At 43.9% G+C, this 16,289-nt stretch overlaps 1 protein-coding gene across 21 annotated transcripts in view; it reads right to left on the bottom strand.

Annotated features, from left to right (window-relative positions):
* Positions 1–16,289, bottom strand: part of PDE4DIP (myomegalin) — a 245,740-nt gene that overhangs the window by 20,682 nt on the left and 208,769 nt on the right. For 14 of the 21 annotated variants that reach the window (XM_057500610.1, XM_057500617.1, XM_057500611.1 and 11 more), the window contains 4 exons: positions 15,041–15,226; positions 11,452–11,703; positions 10,012–10,143; positions 9,213–9,332 (listed from right to left, as the gene is read on the bottom strand). In XM_057500610.1, coding sequence (XP_057356593.1) covers positions 9,213–9,332; positions 10,012–10,143; positions 11,452–11,703; positions 15,041–15,226 — 690 coding nt within the window. Of the gene's footprint in view, positions 1–9,212; positions 9,333–10,011; positions 10,144–11,451; positions 11,704–13,484; positions 13,581–15,040; positions 15,227–16,289 lie in introns of those variants that run through there. The other 7 variants (XM_057500614.1, XM_057500618.1, XM_057500620.1 and 4 more) reach the window with 2 other exon arrangements.

Below are 16,289 nucleotides of genomic sequence, written 5' to 3'. Positions count from 1 at the left end.
CAGACTTCTCAATGGAAACCTTATAGGCCAGAAGAGAATGGCATGATATATTTAATACAATGAAACAAAAGGGCCTTGAACCAAGGATACTGTATCCAGGATGATTATCATTTAAATATGAAGGAGGGATTAAACAATTCCCAGACAAGCAAAGGTTGAGGGAATTTGCCTCCCACAAACCACCTCTACAGGGTATTTTAGAGGGACTGCTCTAGATGGAAGCACTCCGAAGGCTAAATAGATGTCACCAGAGCAAATAAAATCACAGCAAAGAAAGAAGACCAACCAAATACTAACTAAAGGCAAAAAATAAAATCAACTACTCACAAAAGCAGTCAAAGAAAACACAAAAGAACACAGAATAAAACACCTAACATATAAAGAATGGAGGAGGAATAAGAAGGGAGAGAAATAAAGAATCATCAGACTGTGTGTGTAATAGCTTAATAAGTGAGTTAAGTTAGGCAGTTAGATAGTAAAGAAGCTAACCTTGAACCTTTGGTAACCACAAATCTAAAGCCTGCAATGGCAATAAGTACATATCTTTCAATAATCACCCTAAATGTAAATGGTCTGAATGAACCAATCAAAAGACACAGAGTAACAGAATGGATAAAAAAGCAAGACCCATCTATATGCTGCTTACAAGCGACTCACCTCAAACCCAAAGACATACACAGACTAAAAGTCAACAGATGGAAAAAGATATTTCATGCAACTAATAGGGAGGAAAAAGCAGGTGTAGCAGTACTTGTATCAGACAAAATAGACTTAAAAACAAAGAAAGCCACAAGAGACAAAGAAGGACATTACATAATGCTCAAGGGGTCAGTCCCATAAGAGGATATAACTATTATAAATATCTATGCACCCAACACAGGAGCACCTACATATGTGAAACAAATACTAATGGAATTGAAGGGGGAAATAGAATGCAATGCATTCATTTTAGGAGACTTCAACACACCACTCACTCCAAAGGACAGATCAACCAGACAGAAAATAAGTAAGGAGACAGAGGGACTGAACAACACATTAGAACAGATGGACATAACAGACATCTACAGAACACTCCACCAAAAAGCAGCAGGATACACAATCTTCTCAAGTGTACATGGAACATTTTCAAGAATAGATCATATACTAGGCCACAAAAAGAGCCTCAGCAAATTCAAAAAGATTGAAATAGTACCAACCAGCTTCTCAGACCACAAAGGTATGAAATTAGAAATAAATTATGCAAAGAAAATGAAAAATCCCACAAACACATGGAGGCTTAACAACATGCTTCTAAATAACCAATGCATCAATGACCAAATAAACACAGAGATAAGCAATATATGGGGACAAATGACAACCATAATTTAACACCGCAAAATCTGTGGGACGCACTAAAGGTTGTGCTAAGAGGGAAGTATGTTGCAATACAGGCCTACCTCAGGAATGAAGAGCAATCCCAAATGAACAGTCTAAACTCACAATTAATGAAACCAGAAAAGGAAGAACAAATGAAGCCCAAAGTCAGTAGAAGGAGGGACATAATGAAGATTAGAGCAGCAATAAATAAAACCAAGAAGAATAAAACAATAGAATCAATGAAAGCAGGAGCTGGTTCTTTGAGAAAATAAACAAAATAGATAAATCCCTAGCCAGACTTATCAAGAAAAAGAGAGTCTACACGCATAAACAAAATCAGAAATGAGAAAAGAAAAATACAAAGAATTATGAGAGAATATTATGAAAAATTATATGCTAACAAACTGGATAACCTATAAGAAATGGATAACTCTCTAGAAAAATACAACCTCCGAATGCTGACCCAGGGAGAAACAGAAAATCTGAACAGACCAGTTGCCAGCAATGAAATTGAACTGGTAATCAAAAAACTACCCAAGAACAAAACCCCCGAGCCAGAGGGTTTCACTACTGAATTTTATCAGACATTTAGAGAAGACATTATACCCATTCTCCTTAAAGTTTTCCAAGAAATAGAAGAGGAGGGAATACTTCGAAACTCATTCTATGAAGTCAGCACAACTCTAATACCAAAACCAGACAAAGCACCACAAAAAAAGAAACCTACAGACCAATATCCCTGATGAACATAGATGCAAAAATACTCAACAAAATATTAGCAAACCAAATTCAAAAATACATCAAAAAGATCATCCATCATGATCAAGTGGGGTTCATCCCAGGGATACAAGGATGGTACAACATTTGAAAACCCATCAACAACCTCAACTATATCAATAAAACGAAGGACAAAAATGACATGCTCATCTCCATAGATACTGAAAAAGCATTTGACAAAATTCAATACCTATTCATGATAAAAACTCTCAACAAAATGGATATAGAGGGCAAGTACTCAACATAATAAAGGCCATATATGACAAACCCACAGCTGACATCATACTTAACAGTGAAAAGCTGAAAGCTTTTCCTCTAAGATCGGGAACAAGGCAAGGATGCCCACTCTCCCCACTTTTATTCAACATAGTTCTGGAGGTCCTAGCCACGGCAATCAGACAACACAAAGAAATAAAAGGCATCCAGATTGGTAAGGAAGAAGTCAAACTGTCACTGTTTGCAGATGACATGATATTGTACATAAAAAACCCAAAAGAATTCACTCCAAAACTACTTGAACTAGTATCTGAATTCAGCAAAGTTGCAGGATACAAAATTAATACACAGAAATCCGTGCCATTTCTATACACTCACAGTGAACTAGCAGAGAGAGAAATCAGGAAAACAATTCCATTCACAACTGCATCAAAAAGAATAAAATACCTAGGAATAAACCTAACCAAGGAAGTGAAAGACCTATACCCTGAAAACTACAAGACACTCTTAAGAGAAATTAAAGAGGACACTAAAAAATGGAAACTCACCCCATGCTCTTGGCTAGGAAGAATTAATATTGTCAAAATGGCCATCTGCCTAAAGCAATCTACAGATTCAATGTATTCCCTATCAAAATACCAATAGCACTCTTCAATGAACTGGAATAGTTTTAAAATTCATATGGAACCACAAAAGACCCCAAATAGCCGAAGCAATCCTGAGAGGGAAGAATAAAGCTGGAGGGATTATGCTCCCCAACTTCAAGCTCTACTACAAAGCCACAGTAGTCAAGACAGTTTGGTACTGACACAAGAACAGACCCACAGGCCAATGGAACAGAATAGTGAGCCCAGATATTAACTCAAGCATATATGGTCAATTAATATACGATAAAGGAGCCATGGACATATAATAGGGAAATGACAGCCTCTTCAACAGCTGGTGTTGGCAAAACTGGACAGCTTCATGCAAGAGAATGAAACTGGATTACTGTCTAACTCCATACACAAAAACAACTCGAAATGGATCAAAGACCTGAACGTAAACATGAGTAACTTTTTCCTGAACTCATCTCCTTGGGCAAGGGAAACAAAAACAAAAATGAACAAATGGGACTACATCAAGCTAAAAAGCTTCTGTACAGCAAAGGACACTATCAGCAGAACAAAAAGGCATCCTACAATATGGAAGAGTGTATTTGTAAATGACATATCTGACAAGGGGTTAACACCCAAAATATATAAAGAACTCACGTGCCTCAACACCCAAAAAGCAAGCAACCCGATTAAAAAATGGGCGGAGGATCTGAACAGACAGTTCTCCAAAGAAGAAATTCAGATGGCCAACAGGCACATGAAAAGATGCTCCACATTGCTAATTATCAGGGAAATACAAATTAAAACCACAATGAGATATCACCTCACACAAGTAAGGATGGCCAGCCTCGAAAAGACTATGAACAACAAATGCTGGTGAGGATGCGGAGAAAGGGGAACCCTCCTACACTGCTGGTGGGATTGTAAATGAGTTCAACCATTGTGGTAGGTTTCTTAAAAAACAAAAAATAGAAATACCATTTGACCCTGGAATTCCACTCCTAGTAATTTACCCAAAGAATACAGGTTCTTAGATTCAAAAAGACATATGCACCCTTATGTTTATTGCAGCACTATTTACAATAGCCAAGATATGGAGGCAACCTAAGTGTCCATCAGTAGATGAATGGATAAAGAAAAGGTGGTACACACACACAATGGAATATTATTCAGACATAAGAAAGAAACAAATCCTACAATTTGCAACAACATGGATGGAGCTAGAGGGTATTATGCTCAGTGAAATAAGCCAGGCGGAGAAAGAAAATACCAAATAATTTCTCTTATTTGTGGAGTATAACAATGAAGCAAAACTGAAGGAACAAAACAGCAACAGACTCCTAGACTCCTAGAAGGGACTAGTGGTTACCAAATGGGAGGGTTGGGGAGGGTAGGTGGGGAGGGATGGAGAAGGGGATTGAGGGGTATTATCATTGGTACACATGGTGTGAGGTGTAATGGGGAAGACAGTGTAGAACAGAGAAGACAAGTCGTGACTCTGTGGCATCTTACTACACTGATGGACAGTGACTGCAATGGGGACTCAATAATATGGGTGAATTTAGTAAGCACATTGTTTTTCATGTGAAACCTTTATAAGAGTATATATCAATAATACCTTAATAGAAAAAATTGTATTCTGGTCCTGGACTTTTGTTTGTTGGGAGTTTTTTGGTTATCATTTCAATTTGGTTACTTGTAATTGATCTGTTCAGATTTTGTTTCTTCCTGGGTCAGTCTTGGAAGATAGAATGTTTCTAGGAATTTGTCCACTTCGTCTGGGTTGTCCAATTTACTGGCATATAATTTTTCATAGAATTCTCTAATAATTTTTGTATTTCTATAGTGTCAATTTTAACTTCTTTGTTGTTTCTGCTATTTTTGTCTTTTTTTTCTTGTTATGCCTGACTAAATGTTTGTCTATTTTATTTATCTTCTCGAAGAGCCAGCTGTTGGTTTCGTAGATTTTTTTCTATTGTTTTATTATTCTGTTTTATTTTTGCTCTGATCTTTATTATATCCTTCATTCTACTAACTTTGGGTTTCTTCTGCTCTTCTTTTTCTAATTTCTTTAGTTATGAGTTTAGACTGGGATTGTTTTCATTCCTTGAGGAAGGCCTGTATGCTATGTACTTCCCTCTTAGAACTGCTTTAGTGACATCCCACATTTTGAACCATTGTGGTTCTGTTTCAATTTGTCAACATGTATTGTTTGATTTCCTCTTTGATTTTTTTCATTGATCCATTCATTATTTAGAAGTATATTGTTTAGTCTCCATGTATTTGTGATCTTGTTTTCATACCATTATGACCTGAAAAGATACTTGGTACAATTTCAATTTTCTTGAATTTATTGAGGCTCTTTTTCTGTCCTAATATGTGATCTCTTCTGGAAAAGATTCATCTGTACTTGAGAAAAAATGTGTATCCTGCTGCTTTTGGGTGGCACATTCTGTATGTGTCTGTTAAGTCCACCTGGTCTAACATGTTGTTCAACACCTCTGTTGACTTATTTATTTTCTGTCTGTCTGGATGATCTGTCCATTGATATAAAGGGGGGGTGTTAAAATCTCCTAGTATGATTGTGCTGCTGTCTATTTCCCCCTGTAGGTCTGTTAGTATCTGTTTTACTATGTTTAGGTGCTCCAATGTTAGGTGCCTAGATATTTACAATTGTTATATCCTCTTGTTGGACTGATTTCTTTATCATTGTGTAATGTCCTTTGTCTCATTACTTTCTTTGAAATCTACTTTGCCTTATATAAGTACTGCTACTCCTGCTCTTTTCTCACTTTTATTTGCATGAAATATCTTTTTCCCTCCCTTCACCTTCAGTGTATGTATGTCTTTAGGTCTGAAATGAATCTCTTGTAGGAAGCATATAGAGGGGCCTTGTTTCTTTATCCATTCTGCCACTCTATGTCTTCTGATTGGTGCATTCAGTCCATTTACATTTAAAGTAATTAGTGATAGGTATGTACTTATTGCTACTTTATTGATTGTTTTCTGGTTGTGTTTGTAGTTCTTGACTTGCACTCTTCTTTTGTGATTTTATGGGTTCCTTTAGTGTTATGCTTGGATTCCTTCAAAAAAATTTTTTGTGTATATATTATAGACTTTGATTTATGGTTAACATAATGTTCATAGGTTGTTTCCTAAATACATAACAGTGTATATTAAGCTGATAGTCACTCTATTTAGAACATAATCGAAAAGTACTACTCTTTTATTCTTCTTCCTCCACTACACTTTACGTATAAGATGTCATGATCTATGTCTTTGTTTATCCCTTGACTGATTTTGTCTATAGTTGATTTTATTATTTCTTTCCCTTTTACTTCAGAGTTGCTTAGTAACTAACTGGTCTACTACCTTTATTGTAGGTTTGTTTTCACTGATGAAAGATATTTAGGCTTAACAAGATTTCCATTCACAGAAGTCTCTTTAACATATCCTGTAAGGCTGGTTTAGTGGTGGTGAATTCTTCCTAACTTTATCTTGGAAACATAATCTCTCCTTCAATTCTGAAGGATAACCTTAGTAGATAGGGGATTCTTGGTTGTAGGTCCTTCTGTTTCAATACATTAAATATTTCATGCCACTTCCTCTGGCCTGTAAAGTTTCTGCTGAAAAATCTGCTGACAATCCTTTTGGAATGTCCCTTATAGGTAATTCTCTGCTTCTCTCTTACTGCTGTTAAGATTCTCTCTTTATATTTAATATTTGCCATTTGAAATACTATATGTCTTGATGTTGTCTTCCTGGGGTTCCTTTTGTTAGGGGATCTTGGCACTTCTAGGACCAAGGTGTCTATTTCCTTCCCCATATTGGGGAAATTTTCAGCTAGTGTTTCTTCAGAGACTTTCTACTCCTTTGTCTCTCTCTTCTCCTTCTGGGACTACTATTATGTGAATATTGTTTCATGTGGAGTTGTCACATAGCTCTTTTACCATCTTCTCATTTTTAGTAATTCTTTTTTCTCTCTGTTCCTCAGCTTGGGAGTTTTTCTGTTCTCTATTTTCCACCTCATTGATTCTTCCTCTACTTCCATAAGTCTACTATTCATTCCCTCCATTGTATTTTTCATTTCAATTATTGTATTCTTCAGCTCTAAGTGGTTCTTTTTCGAATTTTCTCTATTTTGGAAGTTCTCACTGAGATCATCAATTATTTTCCTCAGGTCAGTAAGCATCTTTATGACCATTACTTTGAAATCTTTATCAAGAAGATTGTTAATCTCCACTTCATTTAGCCCTTTTTCTGTGTCTTGTTCTTTTGTTTCAAACATATTCCTCTGCCTCCTCATTGTGACTGGGTTTTTGTGTTTCTTCCTTTGTGTTAGATCTGCTGCACCTCCTGGTCTAGAAAGTAATGGCTTTATGAAGTAGGCATCCTATGATGCCCAGGAGCTCAAGGCTCTGCTCACCAGTGCCTGGTTCTCTTTGCAGTAGAGCCAAGGTTGCTGTTGGTGGGCTGTGGGCAGGACTGCCTTTCTGCCTGTCTACCAGTAGGGGCTCATTTCTGTCCACAGAGGCTGACAGCTCACCTATGCAGGCCCTTTGTGCACTGGGCACTTCTGCTGGGATTCATTGTGGGTGAACCCACCCTCTGCCTTCTGGTTAACAAAGACAGACACTGCTGGGCCAAGTGGGCCAGGGAGGGTGGTGCACTGGTGAGTGCTGCAGTGGGGCTGAGCCACCATATTGAGTGAGATGGAGCATTTGGAGCTGACTTTCACGAGTGCCCAACCAGTTGGGCTGAAGGAGAGCCAGGAAAGCTGGAAAGTGTGCTTCTTCAGCCTGCCAGGCAGCAAAGTCTGGCTGAACTGTGTGGTCCAGGTAGAGAGGGTGCACAGGGGAGTGCACTACAGTGCTGAGCTACCAGCAAGGGGGTGGAGCACTTGGAGCTGGCTCCTGTGAGCGCAGTGAGTGAGCAGTTCGGCTGAGGGAGGGCTGAGGGAGCCTCGTCCACCTGCCCTTTCTTCTCCTGAGAGAGCTCCCTCCAAGCCCCACCCTCTGGCACACTTCCTACTTCTGGTAAATCTTCCAAACTTCCACCTCTGTATTGGGTCTTGGCAGAATGGTAGAGCATGCTTGTCCTCCACAAGTGACAGAAGTCTTGGTCCCCCAGAGGTGTCCAGCCCATTAATCACCAAAGCCCAGTGCAATGCGGACTCATGTTCCCAGAGCAGATCTCTAGGGCCAGGTGTGCAGGATTCCTGAACATTTATTCCCCACCCCCTGCCCCCACTCCATTCTTACCCTTCCTGCTTATGGGCTGGGAGGGAGCAAGGGCTTGGGTCATAATCGATCACGGCTCTGTCACTGTACCCTCTTGATGTGGTCTTTTTTTCTTCACCAATGTAGATGACCTTTTCTGCAGCCTTCAGGTCATTTGTGGGACCAGTCATATTGCTGTAGTTACTTCCTTAGTGTGTACGTGGCAAGAGGTTTCCACCTTGCCTTCCCATTCCATCTTTCCCTTTACTTGAGAAATATCTCTTGATGTCTTTTTCCTTTTTCAAAAGCATTCTTTCATTCTGGGCTTAACCCTTTCAGACATTACCTTAGTCTTTTATGGTTACTCAATAAATATTTATAAATAATGTTATTGATAATATATTGATTTGATCAGGTAAAGTACACAAAAGCCTGCTGCACCCCAGGACACACAAGAAATGAAGGCCACCCATGGATGCCCACCAAACAGAGCTGGGAAAGCTCTGGAGGACACTGTGCTGGTGCCTGCAGACACAGAGCCCTGGGGGCTGCTGACCAGAGAGAAGTCCTGAGTGTACGGTTCAGGGATGTGGTGAGGCAATATGGGGACAGCAGGTGAGTACCGGCAAGTATATCAGAAGTGGCAGTGAAGTCCGGAGACACTGAGGGTGTAGAAGCACCCTGTTCCATCCATTCCCGAGTCCCAAATCAACTGTGAGTTGGAGGGAGGTAGAACAGGCGACACCTGACTGCTCTCCAGTTTGATGGCTAATGGGTGTGAATATCTGCAGGAGGGTTTGTGTGGAAGTGGTGGGTTTCTTAGAGCTAATTGCTCCTGAAGCCTAGGGTTGTCTGAGGTCCATGGCTGACTCCTCTCAGGAAGTAGCTCTTTCTAGACTGAGAACAGCTATGGGACTTTAGGGTTGGTGGATCTGGGTAGCTCTGTTGGCTCCACCTTCTTCTCCTTGCTCCTCCAGTTGGTGTTTGGTGTGGCCAGGGAGTAAGGGAACCCAGGAATGACCACAGTTTGTGGGTTTTGACCACTTACCTCTGGAAATGTGACTCAGCTGAGCTTGAAGGCTCTGGTTTTCTTCCCTAAGGACTCTGTTCTCATTGTGGAGCTGAGGTGTGGACTCCAGGCCTGGACTGTAGAAGTGAGAGGTGGTTCCTGTTCCGGAAAGTGCAGCAGACAAGTGACACATTTGGGTAAGAGATGTGTTCAGACACCCCCCTTTGTGAATCTTCAAAGATGCTGTCCCACCCAGAGGAACCCCAGGGACTCGAGGCACCAGATGTGCCAAATGCCTGTTTTTTGTGCCTCCTTTCAGCAGGGTCTGTGCTCATAGTATCACGTGCTCTGGCTGCAGTTCTTCAGGAGCCTCTTTCCCCTAAATAGCTGCTACTGCTGTGGGCAGGACAAGGGTGTGTGTATGAGATGGCCTCTAAGTGACAGCTGCCTGGGAGGAGAGCGTGGGGAGAAAGCTCACCTAGGTAAGTGGCTGAGGAAGGGGCTCTGCAGACCTGGCTCTCCCACTTGCTAATCATGTGACGAGGGCACAGAGAAGCCAGCAGGCAGTATGTGAGCAGACTAAGGAGGGATGAGAAATCAGATGACTCTCGAAACCAGACCTTGTTAGCTGTGCCATGAGCACAGTTCTTCTCTGAGCTCAGATACATCTACGAAGTGAGGATAGAAGTACTTGCCCCACCCTCACTCCCACCTCACTGGACGTTTCCAAGGAACCAGCAGACTAAAGCATACCACGGTGCTTTGAGAACTGCCTAAGAGCCCTCCCTTCAGAAGTTCCCCAACTGTGAGCAGAAGTAGGAAGCTGGGCCTATCCTACCAGCTCTGCGGGCAGTGGAGCTGAGCCGGTGTTCCAGCTGCTCCCGCAGGCGGTCATTGATGCAGATGGACTCCTCCAGGCGCTGGTGCAGGTTCCGGATTTCACCAAGATGCTCTTCTAACAGGTCAGCCCCTGCAGCCATACCACCAGGACAGGAGAGAGGTGGGAGACAGAATCCTGGTCACTGGCAGGGCCCATGTGGAGGGTCCAGCTCAGGCAGGGGCCTCTCGGCAAGATCCCAAGACATCACCATCCTTCTGCCAACTGCAGTCTCTCCCATGGGCACTAAGAACATGGCAAATCTTGTTTAACAAGCAAACTGGGTGCAAACACAGAGCAGGGATAAGATGAAAGGATGGCCTGGTGCTAAGCAAGCCCTGTGGGCCTCCTTCCATACGAGGATAAGTGCAAGGGAGTTCTAAATGCGAGCGTCCAGTTACCAGTGTAACTGGTGTTACAGAGTTCCACATGGTCTAGAAAACTAACTGACAGCCGTGGACTGTAGCCTGGCATCTGGGAAGGGGTGGCCACCTCCTGAGTGTGACTTTGAGAGGTACCAGGAAAGCCTCGCGCTAACACCTTTCCTCTTACAGATACTTGACTGGACATTCTTAGGGAGGGACAAAGCTCCTCCTCCACCCTGAGAGAGAAGACTTACGTCAAAGTACAGGAACATAAACTCCTCCCGTGTGGCTAGTGACTCTCCTGACTGTTTTCTTCAAGTTTCTTTTACTAGGGAAGGAAGGCAGGAGAGCCTGCCCTGACATGGCTGACTAGAGGATGAAAAGGCAGCCACAAGGCAAGAACAGCAGTGAAGACAAGAGCAACGGGAGGCCGCTGATGGGCGACCATGGTGCCCACACACTGTAGGGTGCCAGCTTTCCCTGGGAGGGTCAAACATCCATGGTCGGAACTGAGCTCATCCCTACACCCACCAGCAAGCCAGCGCCTCTCCACCTGGCACCATGCCTCTTGGCCCTGAATGGAGAGCTGGGCATGAGGGGAAAAGCTGAGTTGTTTGTACACAGGATAATTGTAGGAGGTGGGGAGCTGTGGAGAAATAGCCACCCTTTCTCCAACAACTCCTGACTGATGGAAGAGTGTCCTGTGAAAATGTGTGCCTGGCCTTCTGGAGGGGTCTACGAGTGGGCTGTGAGCAGGTCAGGCTGCAGGGAGAGAGAGAGAAGGACACGGAGGTGAGGGCACAGAGGTGGGTCCCTGACTCTCCTACGTTCCTGCACAGCACCTGGTCCCTGGTCAGGGAGGCTGATCAGATGCGCTTGGAAAGGGCTGAGCACTGACATGGTCCTTTCATTTCATTCCCATTCTGTGATCCAGGGACCAGAGGAAGAATGAGAAAAGCCCTGGCCAGACAGGAGAGAGATGGACTCTAAGGAAGGTTTCATTTCACAGACTGACCTGCTCAGCACAGGGCTTTACCTGTGGCTTTGGAGTTCAGCTGGTATACAGAAGAGCCTGGGGATAGGTCCCCAGATACTCTCCCTTTGTGAGGCCTCCTCATGTCCCACTTGCCACTGCTGCCCAGGGACCCAGGCTCCAGGATTCTGCCCAGTTCCATGGGGCCCCTCAGAGGGCAGTGGGGCTGGGGAGGGTGGAGGTAGTGAGAAGAGCTGGCTTCTGAATGGTTGGTCAGCAGTGCAGCTGGGGAAGCAGGCTGGATGGTGCTGACACCTGGGCAGGAAGAAATGTGGGTGAGACACATATATCAGAAGGGAAGGGTCAGCAAGGAAGTGTGTGACTGCTAAGAACAGACACTACAGGGGACAAGTGGCTCGTCAGGATTCCAGCCCTCTGCAGAAGACCGGTCAGATGAAGGCTCCTAACCTAAAGGCTATAATGTTCACCCCATACATTTGCTAGCATGAAAACAAGAAGCAGATGATGGATAAAGTATCTGAGAATCACATGTTATATAAAAGAAGAGTCCAGCGACCCTGCTCCTGGTTCCTACTATGATCCCTCATGACAGAGTCCAGGGAAGATCCAGAAGTAGACTCACCCCCAGAGTCAGTGTCAAGAGTATATAATGGGGTACAGCACTGGGCCCTCCTGTGAACAGGAATACTTGTTTGCCCTGAGGACTTGCCTTCCCTGGAAACTAACTAGCCAGTCTTTTCTCTTCTCCTTTGGGGTCTTCAGAGGAAACAGGAGACATGAAATCCAGCTAGCCATGGCATCCCCAACTCCTCTAGACTGAAAAACTCGCTGAGGCTGAGGGAAGTTCTGTGTAAGCTGGGTAGTGATTTGGACCTCCCCCAACATGATTCAAGTAACCATAACATGATTCAAGTAACCATAAAATGTCACCACCCTGTCTAAAGAGTCACTGAACACTCTTCCATGGAGGAAGTAAGACCTTTCATTTCATAGGCTGGTGCTTTCACACACCTTAGGCTTGCCACTGAGCCCCATCACCTCTGCTTCTCATCTGAGAAGAAGCCCAGGTTGGGGGAGAGACAGAAAGAGGGGAGCTGTATTTAGGATATTCACATTCAGAGTGGTGCCTTCCTTCAGGCATTATTAACATGGGCAGTGGGGTGAACAGGGAGCCCCACCTCAGCAAATAGGACTGGGGTCCTCATTTCCTCCAGCCCAGCCAAACTGCTTTGAGGGGTCAAAGCAATGACTCCAGTCCATTTGCAAGGGTTCCTAAATTTGGCTACTGGAACCACCTGGGACAATGATGCCTGGACATGCCTTAATTAGTTTGGGGTATAACTTGAGCTCTGGATGTTTTTAAATCATCCCAGGTGATTCTAATAGGCAGCAACATTTGAAAAGTATTGTATGGGTCTCTCCTTCCCCAGTTTGCAAAATACTAGATATTCATTAGGATTGCTAGGAGTTAAAGAGGACAATGAAAAATGTCAGCACGGAAATTTTAGTTTGGATTCAATAAAGATGTGATTTCCTACTTCCTTCACACCCTCTTCAACTCACCCCAGCACAGGACAAAGGGGGAAATCAGTGGTTGTTGACAGTCAGCTTGCTTTTAACCAAGGTCATAGGAGGTTCCAAGTCTATCAGTAACAGTGATCAGTGTTCTCATGTTCCGGTCTCCCTTGGCCACACGGCAGAGCACATGCCCTAAACCAGGCAAAGATACCAGACGGACTCCTGCACAAGCAGATTTCAGCCTCACAGTGACCTGGGAAGCCACCATGCACCACTGTCCATGTGGAAGCTGAGTGCGAAGCAAATAAGGATCACCGGCTGGTAAGCTCTGGTTCCTCAGAGAGGACCACACTTCAGGAGGGAAGAGAAAGCACCGCGCTCTTCCCACCAAGGCTGGGAAATCCAAATTCTGGCCAATGGCACAGACTAGATATGAGTTCCACCCACATCAACGGACCCCTTTTCAAGCACAGTGCTCTCCTTCCGTGTTCCCCTTTGGACAAATGTGGAAGGGAAAGGAAAGGAAAAGTAAGCTAAAAATGAGAACACCCTTGCCATTTAGGTATAGGACACATTTATTATCATCAACTTTTGGTTCCAGAGCTTCTGAAGTAACCAGTTCTAGGCCAGACACACCAGCACCTTCCACTGAGCTGTAGGGAGAAATAAAAAGATGGTTGCAAGGGGCCTATAGAATTTGTGCAGCTTAGCTCAGCTCCATGCACTGAGCAGAATGGTAACAAAACCATCCTAGGCAGAAGGTATAATGGAAACATGGAACCAGGAGCAGAAAACCAGGATTCAAGCCCATCTCTCCCCCTTACTAGCAACCTTGAGCAAGTAGCTTGACTTCCCCGAGCCTCAGTGCCCTGCTCTGGCTCTACCTACCATGCAAGTTATGTGAGGTGCAGATAACACCAGGTTCATGTTACTAAGCAAGCCTAGATAGTTGTACCCGGGTAAAGCTGATACGCAGAAGGTAGCCTCTAACATTTCACTGCCTGCAGAAAGATGTACAAACTCTCCTAAAAATGGTCTTAGTCTGGTTGGCCCTGGACATCAAACTGGTGGTGAGTAGACACTATATTAATTTTCAGGGTTGACAAAAGAAATGAGCTGGTATAAATGACATTTGGGGTTTCAGGTGTACGACATTTGGGGTTTCAGGTGTACAACTTCTGGGGTGTGGTTTTAGGTCACTGGATTAATGCAGTAATGTGTTTAATCATCTTTGCATGGTGACCCTTACCACTAATCTCTGGCTCACCTGAGCTTCTTTACAGGCACAGAATGTGGTTTTTAGGTAATTTCCAATTGCTTTCCAGTTTTTCTTAAATACTATTAGAGAGCAAATTCATCATGTGAAGTTTTTCTTTTTTCTTCTGAACACACATAATATGATGAGGAATCCAGCCCCTACCTATACCAACCCGTTTTCTAAAAAATACTGTACATGGTCTATGAATTCTGTGACTACATAAGATCAATTATCTCTGGGAGTCAGAGGACAGACATCATAATCAAACATCACAGCCTGTGCTTCTCTGGTTCTAGCAGCCCACATGTCACCTGTCTCGGGGTAGAAATAAACCTTGTACAATAGGAAGAAGTGCTCTGTCATCCCTTCTGAATTCCTCTACCACCACCCTTTTTGCTTCCAACCTGCTGATGTCTGGATCTGAACTCTATTAAGAGCATGTCACAGCAAGAGGCTCTAATAGCCCTGGGAGGACTCCATTGAACCTTTTTCATGGTCACTTCATCTTGCAGAGGCAAGGCACAGAGCTCTCTCCCATGTCCTGCCAATCAACCTGCCCCCAGTGTTGGGGCTTCAGCATGCCTGGTGGTACCGCACACCATCAGCAGTGGGAGAGGACCAGGCCTAGGACCTGATGTACATATGTTCCTGTTAACTGATAAGACACACACACTGGAAAGATAACAGCAAGTACATTTCCCAAAAAAGCAAGCAGAGCTATCCCTCAGTCATCCACTGGTAACATGTACCCCTATGTTGTTCTTCTAAAACTCCGCCATCAAGCCAAAGCCATGCAGAGCCCCACAGGCTGGGGCTGCCACTCTCAAGCACACAAAAGCAGCAGGTGGTGCTCACTTTCTCCCAACTGCTTCTGCAGCATCTGCAGCTCCTGCTGAGCCTCCGCCACGGAGACCATGGGTGTCTCACAGCAGCCAAGGCGGGGAGGACCAGTGGAGCTGAAAGGCAGGAAGCTGGGTGGAGCGGAGGGTAGTGGTGCCTGGGGGAGGCTAACCAGCGTGGGTATGGAGGGAAAATGAAGGCCTAGAAATAGAAAGTTAGGGAGAAAGGAGACACATCATTACAGGAAGTGAGAGAAAGGAATGGGTAGAAAATTGAGCAGATGAAACTACTCCCTGACCACAGGTCTCCTTGGGGAGTGGCTATCATTCAATGTGGCTCCGTCTGAGATGGCTAAGGGTGATCAGTGCCAAGCCCAAGGCCAAGGGTGGACACTGCTACCCTAGAGGCTGGCTTGACTGACCCTCCTCCTTCTTCATGCCAGGCTCTCCTGCATGCATATTCTATACTCATCTTGAAAACAATTAGCTAGAGAAGACAAGGTGGCATAATGGTAACTCTGGCAGCTGGCAGAGCCCCATCTGAGCCATTCTGGCATGAACAGATCAGGATGGCTGTGCCTGAATGCTGCCAAGGGCCCCTGGTATATGCCAGCATGTGCCAGTCCTTGCCCCTGTGACAAGACTCTCCCTACACCTAGAACTCCTCTTCTGAAAGCACCAGGGCTCATGCTGAGGAGGGCAGGAGTGGGCCAGGACTGGGGCAAATGTGCATGACTAATATATGTAATCCAAGGCTCTGATGGAAACAAACATCAGAATCCCAAACCAATTTGTTCATTCACCAAATGAAAAAGAGAGGTTTAGTAAACTGACTCAGACACAATGGCTTAAAATCTGGGCATTTGAATCACTTGGCAAAAATTCTTAATACATGCAGATTATTCAGGCCCTAATGCAGACCTGAATCATAAACTCTGGGAGTAAGGCTTGGAAATGTGCATTTAAAAAAATCTTCACAGATGACCATTGCGCAGCCCATCTACAGTAGGTCTTTAGGAACCCTGGGATGTTCTGATGTTTTAATCTCTCTCCTCTTTCCTAAAAACAGTTAAACAGCAGGTAGTCCATGGAGGGAGCAGAAACCAAAACTGACCTGTGGAAAATATCTCACATGAAAGAAAATGATTACATTCCCAAACACACCCCTTGCTGCAGGATGCTAACATGGTACCAGAACAGAACTGCAAAGAGCCAAATTGTCAAATGACATAGTCCAGGCATCCTTCAGGGAGCAATGTCACTTT

This window comes from Manis pentadactyla, chromosome 4 (assembly GCF_030020395.1).
Source record: "Manis pentadactyla isolate mManPen7 chromosome 4, mManPen7.hap1, whole genome shotgun sequence".
Lineage (NCBI taxonomy): Eukaryota > Metazoa > Chordata > Mammalia > Pholidota > Manidae > Manis > Manis pentadactyla.
The sequence above is the reverse complement of the archived record's forward strand: the minus strand, read 5'-3'. Positions and strand labels throughout refer to the sequence as shown.